General features: G+C 47.1%; 1 protein-coding gene across 1 annotated transcript in view; it reads left to right on the top strand.

Annotated features, from left to right (window-relative positions):
- ECEL1 (endothelin converting enzyme like 1) overlaps window positions 1-14226 on the top strand; it is a 52361-nt gene that overhangs the window by 30347 nt on the left and 7788 nt on the right. Inside the window, exons 7-13 of the mRNA XM_033150862.1 lie at window positions 2753-2851; window positions 5534-5608; window positions 8595-8698; window positions 10654-10712; window positions 10922-10973; window positions 11834-11901; window positions 13159-13283. Of these exons, the coding sequence (XP_033006753.1) occupies window positions 2753-2851; window positions 5534-5608; window positions 8595-8698; window positions 10654-10712; window positions 10922-10973; window positions 11834-11901; window positions 13159-13283 (582 nt within the window). The remainder of the gene's footprint in view (window positions 1-2752; window positions 2852-5533; window positions 5609-8594; window positions 8699-10653; window positions 10713-10921; window positions 10974-11833; window positions 11902-13158; window positions 13284-14226) is intronic.

Below are 14226 nucleotides of genomic sequence, written 5' to 3' on the forward strand. Positions count from 1 at the left end.
AATGCGGCAGCTAGACTGGTGACTGAGAGAGGCCGCCGGGACCACATAACACCGGTTCTGAAAGACCTACATTGGCTGACCCGAGGGGGTGGAGTACATGAGGGCAGGAGACTGGAGTAGTTTTGGATACCTGATGTGCTAATCGAAACCCAATCCATGGTCCCTGTGAAGCCAAACAGGAGCATCCGTGCCCAGAACCAGTGAAGGCAGTGAAGGTCCTGTGTGAGTGTCTGGAGGCGGTTGGAGGATGGATGGTGGCTAACAGATTGAGGTTGAATCCTGACAAGACAGAAGTACTGTTTTGGGGGGGCAGGAGGTGGGCAAGTGTGGAGGATTCCCTGGTCCTGAATGGGGTAACTGTGCCCCTGAAGGACCAGGTGCGCAGCCTGGGAGTCATTTTGGACTCCCAGCTATCCATGGAGGCGCAGGTCAATTCTAAGTCCAGGACAGCTGTTTATCAGCTCCATCTGGTATGCAGGCTGAGACCCTACCTGCCCGTGAACTGTCTCGCCAGAGTGGTGCATGCTCTAGTTATCTCTTGCTTGTTGTTGTTGTTCAGTCGTTCAGTCGTGTCCGACTCTTCGTGACCCCATGGACCAGAGCACGCCAGGCACGCCTATCCTTCACTGCCTCTCGCAGTTTGGCCAAACTCATGCTAGTAGCTTCAAGAACACTGTCCAACCATCTCATCCTCTGTCGTCCCCTTCTCCTTGTGCCCTCCATCTTTCCCAACATCAGGGTCTTTTCTAGGGATTCTTCTCTTCTCATGAGGTGGCCAAAGTACTGGAGCCTCAACTTCAGGATCTGTCCTTCTAGTGAGTACTCAGGGCTGATTTCTTTGAGAATGGATAGGTTTGATCTTCTTGCAGTCCATGGGACTCTCAAGAGTCTCCTCCAGCACCATAATTCAAAAGCATCAATTCTACGGCGATCAGCCTTCTTGATGGTCCAGCTCTCACTTCCGTACATTACTACTGGGAAGACCATAGCTTTAACTATACGGACCTTTGTCGGCAAGGTGATGTCTTTGCTTTTTAAGATGCTGTCTAGGTTTGTCATTGCTTTTCTCCCAAGAAGCAGGCGTCTTCTAATTTCGTGACTGCTGTCACCATCTGCAGTGATCATGGAACCCAAGAAAGTAAAATCTCTCACAGCCTCCATTTCTTCCCCTTCTATTTGCCAGGAGGTGATGGGACCAGTGGCCATGATCTTAGTTTTCTTGATGTTGAGCTTCAGACCATATTTTGCGCTCTCTTCTTTCACCCTCATTAAAAGGTTCTTTAATTCTTCCTCACTTTCTGCCATCAAGGTAGTATCATCAGCATATCTGAGGTTGTTGATATTTTTTCCGGCAATCTTAATTCCGGTTGGAGATTCATCCAGTCCAGCCTTTCGCATGATGAATTCTGCATATAAGTTAAATAAGCAGGGAGACAATATACAGCCTTGTCGTACTCCTTTCCCAATTTTGAACCAATCAGTTGTTCCATATCCAGTTCTAACTGTAGCTTCTTGTCCCACATAGAGATTTCTCAGGAGGCAAATGAGGTGATCCGGCACTCCCATTTCTTTAAGAACTTGTATCTCTTGCTTGGACTACTGCAATGCGCTCTATGTGGGGCTACCTTTGAAGGTGACCCGGAAACTACAACTAATCCAGAATGCGGCAGCTAGACTGGTGACTGCCAAGACCACATAACACCGGTCTTGAAAGACCTACATTGGCTCCCAGTACGTTTCCGAGCACAATTCAAAGTGTTGGTGCTGACCTTTATAGCCCTAAACGGCCTCAGTCCCGTATACCTGAAGGAGCGTCTCCACCCCCGTCGTCCAGCCCAGACACTGAGGTCCAGCTCCGAGGGCCTCCTGGCGGTTCCCTCCCTGCGAGAAGCGAGGTTACAGGGAACCAGGCAGAGGGCCTTCTCGGTAGTGGCGCCCGCCCTGTGGAACGGCCTCCCATCAGATGTCAAGGAGAAGTTTTTAAATGGTTAATGTTTTACTAAGTTTTTTTTTAATGTGCTGGAAGCTGCCCCAATTGGCTGGGGCAACCCAATCACATGGGCAGGGTACTCTATGCCAATAAAGGTGTTGTATTGTATTGTAAGTACTATAAGTTGTTGCTGCCAATATTATTATTATTATTATTATTATTATTATTATTGAATAGGATGTCTCTGTTTTCATTGGAGAAATGTTGTAGGGCATGCTGTGCTAACTTCGGCATCAGTAATAGTATAAAGAGCTCCGACGAGATGTAAGCATTCGAGATCTAAATTGGAACTTGACAACATGGCCCACCATCCATCTTTGCCGGCAGAATCAAAGGCAGCTTTCGAATCAATAAAGGCCACGATCAAAGCCCTGCTTGTTCTTCGGGGGGGGGGGGACATTGTTTGCCTTGGCCTAAGCCTCTGATCAATAAAGAAGGAACTTAGCATACACTTCAGACACAATGCTATCTATTAAACGGATTGGTCTGTAGTTACTGATCTGTTGTTGTATTTTATTGCCTTTCTCGTAAATGTGCATTGGCAAAAGGAAAGCAGATTTTGTTGGCCTTTATTGCCCATCAGTTGGGAGTAAAGCAGATGTCTCAGGGGTTTGGAAGCACTGTTTGGGGCTCATTGCAACCCCTGTGCGGTGCTTTGACGTCCCAGAAAAATATATTGGGCTAGCCTTGGGTTGTTGGGTCTTCCCCGCATCTCTTTGCCCTGAATTGCTTGGAGAATGGCATGTGTCTTCCTTTGAGCAGGTGCAGCAGCTAGTGGAAGACATCAAACACATCCTGGACCGTCGACTGGAAGAATTGGACTGGATGGATGAGGAGACACGGCGGGCGGCTAGAGCCAAGGTAGGCAGCCGGCGATGGCCAGGCCTGTGTGGGGAGGAACCGAAGAAGAATCTACCCAGACCCAGAAGCCACATACTGAGCATTGTGCCCTAGAGGTCAAGAAAGGGCTAGGCATATCAGCTCCTTTGTGAGATGATAAAGGGCCTAGAAACTAAGCCTGACGAGGAATGGTTGAAGGAGCTGGGTATGTTTAGCCTGGAAAAGAGGAGACTGAGAGGAGACATGATAGCCATCTTCAAATATCTTAAGGACTGTCTCATGGAAGAGGGGGCAAGCTTGTTTTCCTCTACTCTGGAAGGTAGGACTTGAACTAATGGATTCATAGAATCATGGAATCATAGAGTTGGAAGAGACCACAAGGGCCATCCAGTCCAACCCCCTGCCAAGCAGGATTCGTGACAGTACAGGAGATTCCGACTAAACTCCAGGAATAACTTTCTGATGATAAGAGTTGTTTGACAGTGGAACCGTCTCCCTCAGAAGGTGGTGGACTCTCCTTCCTTGGAGGTTTTTAAGCAGAGGTTGGATTGCCATCTGTCATGGGTGCTTTATCTGAGATTCCTGCATTGCAGAGGGGTTGGGCTAGATGAGCCTTGGGGACCCCCTTCCAACTCTGCGATTTTAGGATTCTGTGACTTTGAGAAACCTTTTGTACTCACAACCCAGGAGGCACAAAAGGAAGGCACTATTTATCCATCCATCCATCCATCCATCCATCCATCCATGATTTCTAAGAATATTTATGAACTGTCAGTTCCACCTCATTAAAAAAAATATCATGGCAGTGTACTATAGAATAATCTGAAGGGCATACAAGTATAAAACCACCAAAGGAGAACAAATAACTGACGCTGATTCAAATTAATTCCCTAAAAACGCTTGGTGGAACGAAAACATTTTCATGGCTGTTGATGGAATATCAACATGGGAGGTGCCTGTCTGATTTCATTGGGAGTGTGCTCCAAATCTCTGGTGCCGCTGCACACCACGAGGCCTTGGTGTGCCTAGAAATGAAATGAAGATGACGTGATGTTGGGACAGACAGGAAGGCTTCTCCAGGCGACCACAGTGATCTGGGCGACCACAGTGATCTGGCCGGTGTGTAAGAGACAAGGTGGTCCTTCAAGCAACCTGGCTATGGCCGTGGGGATGCGTTTGGCACGGTGTGCCTCAAATTGTGGGAACTCTGGGAGCTGCCTTCTACTGAGTCACACCCATGGGTCTGTCTATCTAGCTTAATGCTGTCTACACAGACTGGCAGTGGCTCTCCAGGTCTTCAGGCAGGGTTCCTCCCCCACCCATATCTGGAGATGGTGAGTATTGAACCTGAGACCTTCTACATGCAAAGTAGATGCTCTTCCACTCAGCTACAGACCTCCTATGGACCCTCTTATTTTTATTCATTCATTCATTCATTGCATTTATATCCCACCATTTTCTCCAAGGAGCACACATGGTCTATTCACTGATCCCCACAACAGCCCTGTGAGGTAGGTCGGGTTAGAATCCTAGAATTGTACAGTTGGAAGGGAAGAACCAGATGCACAAATGTAAGATGGGGGACACCTGGCTCTCTAGCAGTACATGTGAAAAGGATCCAGGGGCCTTGGTGGACCACAGGCTTTACAGGAGACCACAGTGCGATGCAGCAGCAAAAAAGCGAATGCTGTTCTAGGCTGCATCAACAGAAGTCTAGTGTCCAGGTCAAGGAAAGTCATAGTACTGCTCTATTCTGCCTTGGTCAGACACCAGCTGGAATATTGTGTCCAGTTCTGGGCACCACAGTTTAAGAAGGATGTTGACAAGCTGGAACGTGTGCAGAGGAGGGCAACCCAAGATGATCAAGGGTCTGGAAACCAAGCCTGATGAGGAATGGTACAGAGGTTGAAAGTCATCCAGCGAGCTTCATGGCTGAGTGGAGATTTGAACTCTGGTCTCCCAGGTCCTAGTCCACCAGTCTCTTTTTTGCCATATCATTTTTTAATTGGTTTTATAACAATACAATAATAAGATCCATCACGTTTTCTTTTCAACTCTTAACGTTTTGGCTTTTTTTTAGGGCCATGACTTCCATCAAACCGTCCTTATGATACCCTAACATTCATCACTAATATCTGTACTTCACAAATCTGACAGTGGAATTTGCTGCCAAGGAGTGTGGTGGAGTCTCCTTCTTTGGAGGTCTTTAAGCAGAGGCTTGACAGCCATCTGTCAGGAATGCTTTGATGGTGTTTCCTGCTTGGCAGGGGGTTGGACTGGATGGCCCTTGTGGTCTCTTCCAACTCTATCATTCTATGGTTCTATGATTCTATGATTCTAAATCAATCACTGCTTAAAATCACCGCACTTAAACTTATCACTAAAATTCCATACTACAATGACATTCCTTTTTAAATATTTTTAAATCTTTAATCCACCACTCTTAACCACTAAACCAACAGTACTGTAGGTCTGGGCTACTGTCCTCCACTTCCAGGGTGAAAGAGCGGCAGAATCGCTAGGGACCTCACTTTAAGCTCTGATCTGCCTTTCGAAGGTGCGGATGCATTGGGGAACTGGCTTTTAGGTCACAGTGTGTTCCCCAGCATTGCTGATCTAGCTCACGGGTTCTTGAGGGTTGTCTTGTGCAGGTCACTCAAGATGTCTTGCCTCTCAGGTATCTGAGTCCTGCTTCTCTTGCAGCTGCAGCACATGATGGTGATGATCGGCTACCCGGACTTCCTGCTCAACCCGGAAGCGATTGACAAGGAATATGAGGCAAGCATGCCAGGAGCCCATTGCCCACACTTCCTGGGGTGGGGTGGGTACCTCCCTGGGCAGCCCAACCAATTAATCAACTAAAGAGTTTTCAGTTGATTAATCACCTGCGTTTAAATAACGGCCGGTGGTAAGTGAGGAAAGAGCCTTCCTGTTTATGGAATTCTTTCCCAAGGGAGATCACCTAACACACACACATCGATGTGTTTTCAGCCCTAGGCAAAGACCTTTTTGATTTTCCTAGGCTTTTAACATCAGAGGAGTTTTAAGTAGCGGCTTCTATTTTTATCCTGCTGTTTTGTTGATTACTGGGTTTTTCCCCCAGTTGCATTTTTCTAATGGTTTTTATTATTATTATTATTGTGCTTTGTAATGGATTTGTTGTTCTCGTCATATGAAGCCACCTTTGTAATTACAAACAGAAGGGCAGCACGCAATGAATAAAAACGGGAATACAGGGAGCTGCCCTGCGCTGCGCTGCAACATTAGCTCACCTGGCCTAGGTAATGTGGTCGTGTATCCTATTTTACAGGAAACGGTCCTCTATCTCCGTGCCAATGGGTTGCAAGCCTGTGCCAACGGGTATCAAGTTTATAAGCAAACCCAAAGCAAATGATATTTTTACTCCTTAACTCAGTGGTTTTCAACCAATGTGTCGATGCCCAGGGGTTCCACAGGCAACGCTGGCCTCTGTCCCTCTTTCATGCCCTCCTTCCTCTGATGCCCTCTTGCGTCTCTGCCTCTCAAAGACTTGCACAGCTGTTGGTTGCAGCAGCCCTGGCCACAAGCTCCCCAGGCGAATGGTGCCTCTGGCGCTGGCCATGGGGTGCTTCCCAGGCCCCTGTGGGGCAGTGTGGGGAGGCACCTCTTTTTGGGGCGGGGCGGGGGGCAGCTCAGAGATCAGGGGCGGCAGCTGCGGCTACCCCAAGGACTTCCAAGGAGAAGTGTTATGCATTGAAGTTCTCACCCTAGGCCACTAGGGGTGTTTGTGTATATAGTTCATTCTGCTGCAGTTTTCACTCAGGTCCGCACATGCAAATGAGGGATTGAAAAGTGACGTTCAGGGATTGGGTAACTACAGAAAGTTGTTACTGTTGCTTTGTAGCCGAGTTCTATATAAGCAGGCTGCTGAGCCCTTCGGCGCACTTCTGTTCCGGCCTGAGAATATAACAAGAGCTGCTTGGAAATCGCTGTGTCGTCTGCTGTGTCCACCCACAACAACTTAACAAGAGGGGAGAAGAGAGGAGGCTGAGGGAACAGTCCACAAGGGAGGGTGTTCAAAAAAAGGGTGAGAGGCTGCCAGCTCTGCAGGCAAAGGGTGACCTAACTGGGCTCCTTCTGAGCCCCACAGGGGTGCTGCAGAAAGAAGGTAGTTAGTCAAGGGAGCCGTGGACTCAAAAAGTTGAAACCTCTCCCTTAACTGGTATGATGAATGCCTCTTACAGTTTTTAGTTTTGCTGGCATACCATAACGCTGCTGCGTTGACAGACACAGGGAGGCTCGAGTCTTGCATTTTAACCCATGGGAACCTCTCTCTGGTAGCTCATCTCGAAACAGTTCCACAAGTTGTTTCCAGTGACTGTTACAGGTCATTTCTGATGCAAGGTGTAATAGTCACTAAAAACAACTCCCCGTACGAGCAGCTTGCGGCAAACTGTCAATGGATCAGCTGCCAAGATTAGTGAACAGTTGAGCCAGGGGTTATATGAAGTTTGCTTCATCAAAATGATATCTTTATTGTGTGTCTGACAACCATCTGAACCTCTGGCAAAATGTAGGCTCAACCATCCCTCTGATACTTGCCTGATTTTGTGTGTGAATAAAACGGTTAGAAACATTCATCGTTCGGTGTACCTAACACTGCTCAACCTTTATGCTTTTAGTCTTCTTCTCCTTTGACGATCCCTCGTAGCCAAGTAAGATCGTCTTCCCTAAACACGGTTTTAATACTGAGTCCGTAAGTGACTGTGGAGGCCAATTCTGGATCCACACGTCCTTCCACAGTGGGGACATTGGTTTCTGGGCAGGAGTTGATCACGGTGTGGATTTGCCAAACGTGCCTTCCTCTTAGCACATTTCTCCCTTGTGTCCTGAGTTCGAGTGTCTTCAAAGCCCACCTTTGGTAAAGGCTGTTCTCCAATGGGAGCTCTCACAGGCCAGTGTTTCCCAATTGCTGGTGTTTATACTACATTTTTTAAAGATTTGCCTTGAGACAGTCTTCAAACCTCTTTTGTTGACCACCAGCATTACGCTTTCCATTTTTAAGTTCGGAGTAGAGTAGTTGCTTTGGAAGACGATCATTAGGCATCTGCAACATGACCAGTCCAACAAAGTTGATGTTGAAGAATCACTGCTCTTAGTATAATTGTTATAGCTTATGAAGCCATATCCTACAATCAGATTGTTGCTGCTTTTACGTTCCCAAAAGCAAAGCTGTGAATAACTTTGAAACATTGCCACAAATTCCACATTAACGCAAGCTGAATTGGAACAAATGGCAGTCTTTTTGAGGATTGCCGTTTGTTGTGATTTAGCACTAAAGAGCAGGCTTTCCAGGGGGATGTGGCAAAACCTCTCGGACTCATGCCTAGAAAACATGAGACAAATGGAAAACCTCTTGGAATCCTACTTTCTAGGCATGGGTCAAGTGTGGAAGAGCCCCTTGCAGGTGAATACAGCTCACCTGGTTACAACCTTTCCTGCTATGGAGAGGTGTAATTCTATTTAAATTATAATAATTAGTCCTAAACTCACATGTGTGCATGGAGGTTAGCATATGCACATTTTATGCACATTAGTGCCCTCTTTTCTTTTGGTGGTGCATAAATAAATGCCCCACCCTGCTCAGTCCTGCCTGCATGTACAGCTTGCTTCTCTCCGGGGTTTGCAACAGGGGTCTTGAACCTGGGACCTTTTGGCATGTATCGCTGAGCTACAACCCTTCCCCCAAATCCTCGAGCCTAATTTCACTTGTCTCCTTCCGCAGTTTGAGGTCCACGAGAAAACCTACTTCAAGAACATCCTCAACAGCATCAAATTCAGCATTAAGCTGTCAGTGAAGAAGATCCGGCAGGAAGTGGACAAGTCGGCGTAGGTATCCCTCCTTTTGACAGGAAGCGCCTGGCTCAGGCTGGTTTGTGGAGAGCCTGTACCCTGAGTTATCCCAAGCCTAGAAATATTGCGCCTAAATTCTCAAGAAAGCTACTGTGGAGGTCTGAATTTGGTGGTACTTCCAGCATTGGTCCTGATTTGTTTGCAGGGAGGTTAGACATTTGCTACTGATTGCTTGTGGGGAGGTCAGACACTGTTGCATCAAGCGTCATCCCACACTTTCTGTGCATTTTCCTATCTCTGTCTTTCCGGCTTTTCTTTCTTTTTTTGAAGTGTGTTTGCTGCGCAGGAGTGTCAGATCCATCTTAATTGTGCAATCAGATTTTCCTGGTATGTTATGGAATCCCTCTTGGAAACAGGGACAGCCTGGGAGTCACACACACCCCAGTCTCCCCCCACCTATTCCCTCAGTCTTCCCTTTCTTTGTCTGTTCATTTCCCCAGGCTTGAGCAACCTCTAGTGGCTGGCAGCAACAGCACAGGGACATTGCCTCCTTTGAGCCAAACCCACTATCGAAAAGTATGTTTGAACCAGCCAGTGTTCTTCACGCGACACACAAGCAGGTGTTGAGTTCATCCAAGATTGATGGCTCGGACCTAGTTGCTCTGAGAACAGGGTTTCCCAAACTTGGGTCTCCGGGTGTTTTTGGACTACAACTCCCATCATCCCTTGCAAGCAGGACCAGTGGTCAGGGATGATGGGAGTTGTAGTCCGAAAACAGCTGGAGACCCATGTTTGGGAAACACTGCTCTGAGAAAAAACAAAATAAAAAATTCCTTCCAGTAGCACCTTAGAGACCGACTAAGTCTGTTATTGGTATGAGCTTTCGTGAGCATGCACACTTCTTCAGATACACTGAAACAGAAGTCACCAGACCCTTATATATTGTGAGAGGGTGGGGAGGGGTATTACTCAGAAGGGTGGTAGGGAGGTGTGGAAAACCTGTTAATGGCTGCAGTTGGTCTTGCAGGAAAAAGCAAGGGGTGAGATGGCTAAAGATAGCTTTGTCATATATAATGAGATAAGAATCCAATGTCTTTGTTCAGACCAGGTTTCTCCATGGTCTGAACAAAGACATTGGATTCTTACAGTTACAGGTGGGTAGCCTGAATTGGATTCTTATCTCATTATACATGACAAAGCTATCTTTAGCCATCTCACCCCTTGCCTTTCCCTGCAAGACTAATTGCAGCCGTTAAGAGTCGTCAACAGGTTTTCCACACCTATCAGCTGATCATCCATTCCCACCACCCTCTGAGTAATACCCCTCCCCACTCCCTCACTATATTTAAGGATCTGGTGACTTCTGTTTCAGTGTATCTGAAGAATTGTGCATGCACACGAAAGCTCATACCAAGAACAAACTTAGTTGGTCTCTAAGGTGCTATTGGAAAGAATTTTTTTATTTTGTTTTGACTATGGCAGACCAACACGGCTACCCACCTGTAATTGGAACTGCTCTGAGAATGAAGGAAGTGATTTTGTGAGGACTGGTTCATGAATTTCCATGCGGGCAGAAGCCTCCGAATTCCTGTAGCTGTTTCCGACAGCTGCTACAGGAACCCTTGGAGCACCTGCTTCCTGCTCCCTTAGCACAGGGTTGGGGAACTACAACCTCCATCATTCCCAAGCACTGGTCATGCAAGCGGGGACTGATGAGAATCGGAGTCCAACAATATCTGGAGGAAGGCAAGTCTCCCATCCCATAGCAGCACCAGCACTGATACAGTACTTCCTGCCCCTCACTTGACTCACCTCTAGTAATAGAAAAGAAATGCAGTGTGTCCTCTGCCTTCTGGAGGACATAAGAGACCCCATCACATTCCTGGGCGGACAGATGTTGTCTTCTGCATCTAACAGTTATTGGGTCAATCAGGCCTCACCTTGTGCTGCAAGCAGACCTCTCTTGATCAAGGTGTGTTGTCTCGTTGCAGGTGGCTGCTGCCCCCCCAGGCGCTGAACGCTTACTACCTTCCCAACAAGAACCAAATGGGTATGGACACATTTGCATTTCTGGATATCTCGTGGGACTGGGTAGCTCATGGCTCCATACCTACATGACCTTTGCAATGCCCACCAACACTTTTCCGCTCGCAAGGTTTAACGTTATGCCGTCCGCCATTCTGCGGGGAAGGTTCTCGAAGGCTCCATATTTGATGAGAATTTCTGTTCCCTTACCACCCTTGTCTCATTTCTCCTCAGTGTTCCCAGCTGGAATTCTTCAACCCACGCTGTATGACCCAGAGTTTCCACAGTAAGTGCTTTCTCCGCACACCGGGAGCGCATCATGGGCTTCTGGAAGGAAAATGGGTGCTTTGTGTGTGGTTCTGCTGGTGGCAATTCAGGCTAGAGCAGCGCTCTTCAACCTTGTGTCTCTAGATTCCGTTGGACTGCAACTCCCACCATCCCCTGCCAGCTTAGGCAGTGGTCAGGAATGATGGGACTTGTAGTCCAATGGCATCTGGGCAGCCCGTGGCTGAAGGATTGTGGGCTGGTGGGTTTCAGTCCAGCCCTTCTCGGTAGTGGCGCCCGCCCTGTGGAACGCCCTCCCATCACAGGTCAAGGAAATAAACAACTACCTGACATTCAGAAAATACCTGAAGGCAGCCCTTTTAAGGGAAGTTTTTAATGTGTGATATTTTTGTATTTGATTTCTGTTGGAAGCCGCCCAGAGTGGCTGGGGAAATCCAGCCAGATGGGCGGGGTACAAATTATTATTATTATTATTATTATTATTATTATTATTATTATTATTATTATCTAGGCCAAGTTTTGTGGTGATGATGACCCGTCCCTTGAAAGGAATTCCTTCCTTCATAGGAGCGTGCAGGCTCTGCTTATTTCATGTTTGTGTGTGTGTGTATGAACTGTGAAAATGTGCTTTTCGAAAAGTGTGCTGAAAAGTGGCAACGTTTGTTCTGAAGAGAAAAGTATCAGCCTGGGGCAGATTCAGAAGACAGTCCTGACCTGGATCATGCCCCTCTAGCCCCTTGCGGATTTCCAGCCTAAAATTCTCTACCCGGTGCTGAATTTTGGGCTCTCGCCTGTTCCCCACCACCTTCTAAGTCACTACCACCCCACAGGCCCCCCCGATGCTTTATCTCCCACCTACAGGTCCCTGAATTACGGTGGGATCGGAACAATTATCGGACATGAGCTGACACACGGCTACGATGACTGGGGTGAGCTCTCCCTTCCCCCTCCCTTCCCCAAACCTATTTCGGGGCCTGACAATAATCTTCCCGAACCTTCCCAAAACCTAATAACCAGGCCAGCCTGATACATTTTGCTGCTTGAGGCAGAAACATCCAGCTTCCAATTCAATTCAGTTTATGGAAGCCAACCAGACGGACGGCTGAATATTACTTCAGTATTGCTGATGGGCCTCTTAGAGATTTTTTTAAAGCATTAAATGGTTTCATAAATGCTTTTTAATAAATGGTGGGTCGGCACCACCCTCTCACACCTGAGGGAACCAGGTTAGCTTAGAACGGGGTTTCCCAAACATGGGTCTTCAGCTGTTTTTGGACTACAGCTCCCATCATCCCTGACCACTGGTCCTGCTAGCTAGGGATGATGAGAGTTGTAGTCCAAAAACAGCTGGAGACCTAAGTTTGGGAAACCCTGCTTAGAAGGGTCATGGTGGAAAACCCACAGGTTTGTCCTGAAACACCTCGCCAATGCTGCCTGCCCCCCACCCCAAAGAATCCGCCACCTGAGGCGGTTGCTTCACTCTGTCTCATAGTAGGGCCGGTCCTGGCCTGGATTGAAGGGAGGCCTTGCAGCTGCTCCCGCAGTGACTGCCAATGTCTACCAGAAGCCACCCATTCTCATCATTTCATCTGCACAATGGGGCACAGAACAGGCATGCATCGCAAAAGCACACAAGCCTTTCACTCACTCATAAATATGGGCCCTTATATTGAACTAGCTGTTGATCCTTGCCTCCTCTTTTTTCCACTTGAGTTTGAATATATCCATCACGGAACTCTGGACTCAACGACGTCCTATATTCTTGATATTTAAAAATACGTTTTACGTCCTGTGGCTAGGTCTGTTCTAAGCCTTATCTTAGCTCCCCCTCCCTTGGCAAACACCCGGCCGATCAATGAATTATTTCCGTAAACACTTGAGCGTTCTTGATGTTTGTTCTCACGTTACACTGAACCCAGGTACAAGCTCTCTCTCTACACACGTGCAAGGGTTTTCTTTGAAAGGACAAACACTTTGTGGATGCACGCAGCTCGGCTCTCGTGTGCGCAGGTACACAAAGCGTACACTCGTTGACCATTACGTGTGGGTAACCCGCAGGAGTGTCTATAACATGTGGACACACCTGCAGTCAAACCACAATAGAATTGCAGCCTCTCCCCCCCCCCATAGCAGCAAAATCTCTGAGGTCACCCTTGTGACTGACCCTTACCTGTCCCGCTTTGCAGGAGGCCAATACGATCGCCATGGCAACCTGATGCACTGGTGGACCGACTCCTCCTACAGCAAGTTTCTCAAGAAGGCAGAGTGCATCGTTAACCTGTACGACAACTTCACGGTCTACAACCAGAGGGTGAGAAGAAGAAGAAGAAGAAGAGTTTGGATTTGCTGTCCCGCTTTATCACTACCCAAAGGAGTCTCAAAGCGGCTCACATTCTCCTTTTCCCTTCCTCCCCCACAACAAACACTCTGTGAGGTGAGTGGGGCTGAGAGACTTCAGAGAAGTGTGACTAGCCCAAGGTCACCCAGCAGCTGCATGTGGAGGAGCGGAGACGCGAACCCGGTTCACCAGATTACAAGTCTACCGCTCTTAAACACTACACCACACTGGCTCTCCGGGGTGTGCAATGGCACCTTTAGCCGGAAGGGGGAGAGCTCCTTTGCAAAGAGTCCGCCGTAGAACCCGAAACCAGTGTTTGCAAATATGTAGGGAAATGCCCAAATTTCCAGCTCCACTGTCCATGTTTTTAAAATATGAAATTTTGGGACCTCGCATCTGCATTTGCCCTTTGACTGTGACATTTCCCCACAATATCCAGATATCGGCTTGTTATTTAAGGCAGGCATCAAATCTGAAAACAATCCCCCCCCCCTTTCAGAAGCTGTCAAAATTCTGAATGGCATTGTGCATCATCACTCAAATCCAGTTCGATATTAAATACTATCACAGCATAGCTATCAAATAATGTTATCAATAGGTAGATATCAAATATTCTGAAAATGAACAACAAATATTCACATAACTAGAGAATATTTAATGACACCCACTTAATTTTTTTGTCATTGTATTTTTTTCAATTTTTTTTTATTAATTTTTCACATAACACAAACAAAACACTACAAAAAACTACATACAATAAAAACCAGTGTGACACAATACAAAACAAAAACACTTATTTAAACCTATCTATCCTTCTTTATAACATTGTAAATTGACTTCCTCACATCCTCTCCGTCTGCTTTCCCTGTAAATCATCTTTAGTAATTTCTTTACCTTTTTCTATTCTCATATTTAT

This window comes from Lacerta agilis, chromosome 5, assembly GCF_009819535.1.
Source record: "Lacerta agilis isolate rLacAgi1 chromosome 5, rLacAgi1.pri, whole genome shotgun sequence".
NCBI classification, from domain to species: Eukaryota; Metazoa; Chordata; class Lepidosauria; order Squamata; family Lacertidae; genus Lacerta; species Lacerta agilis.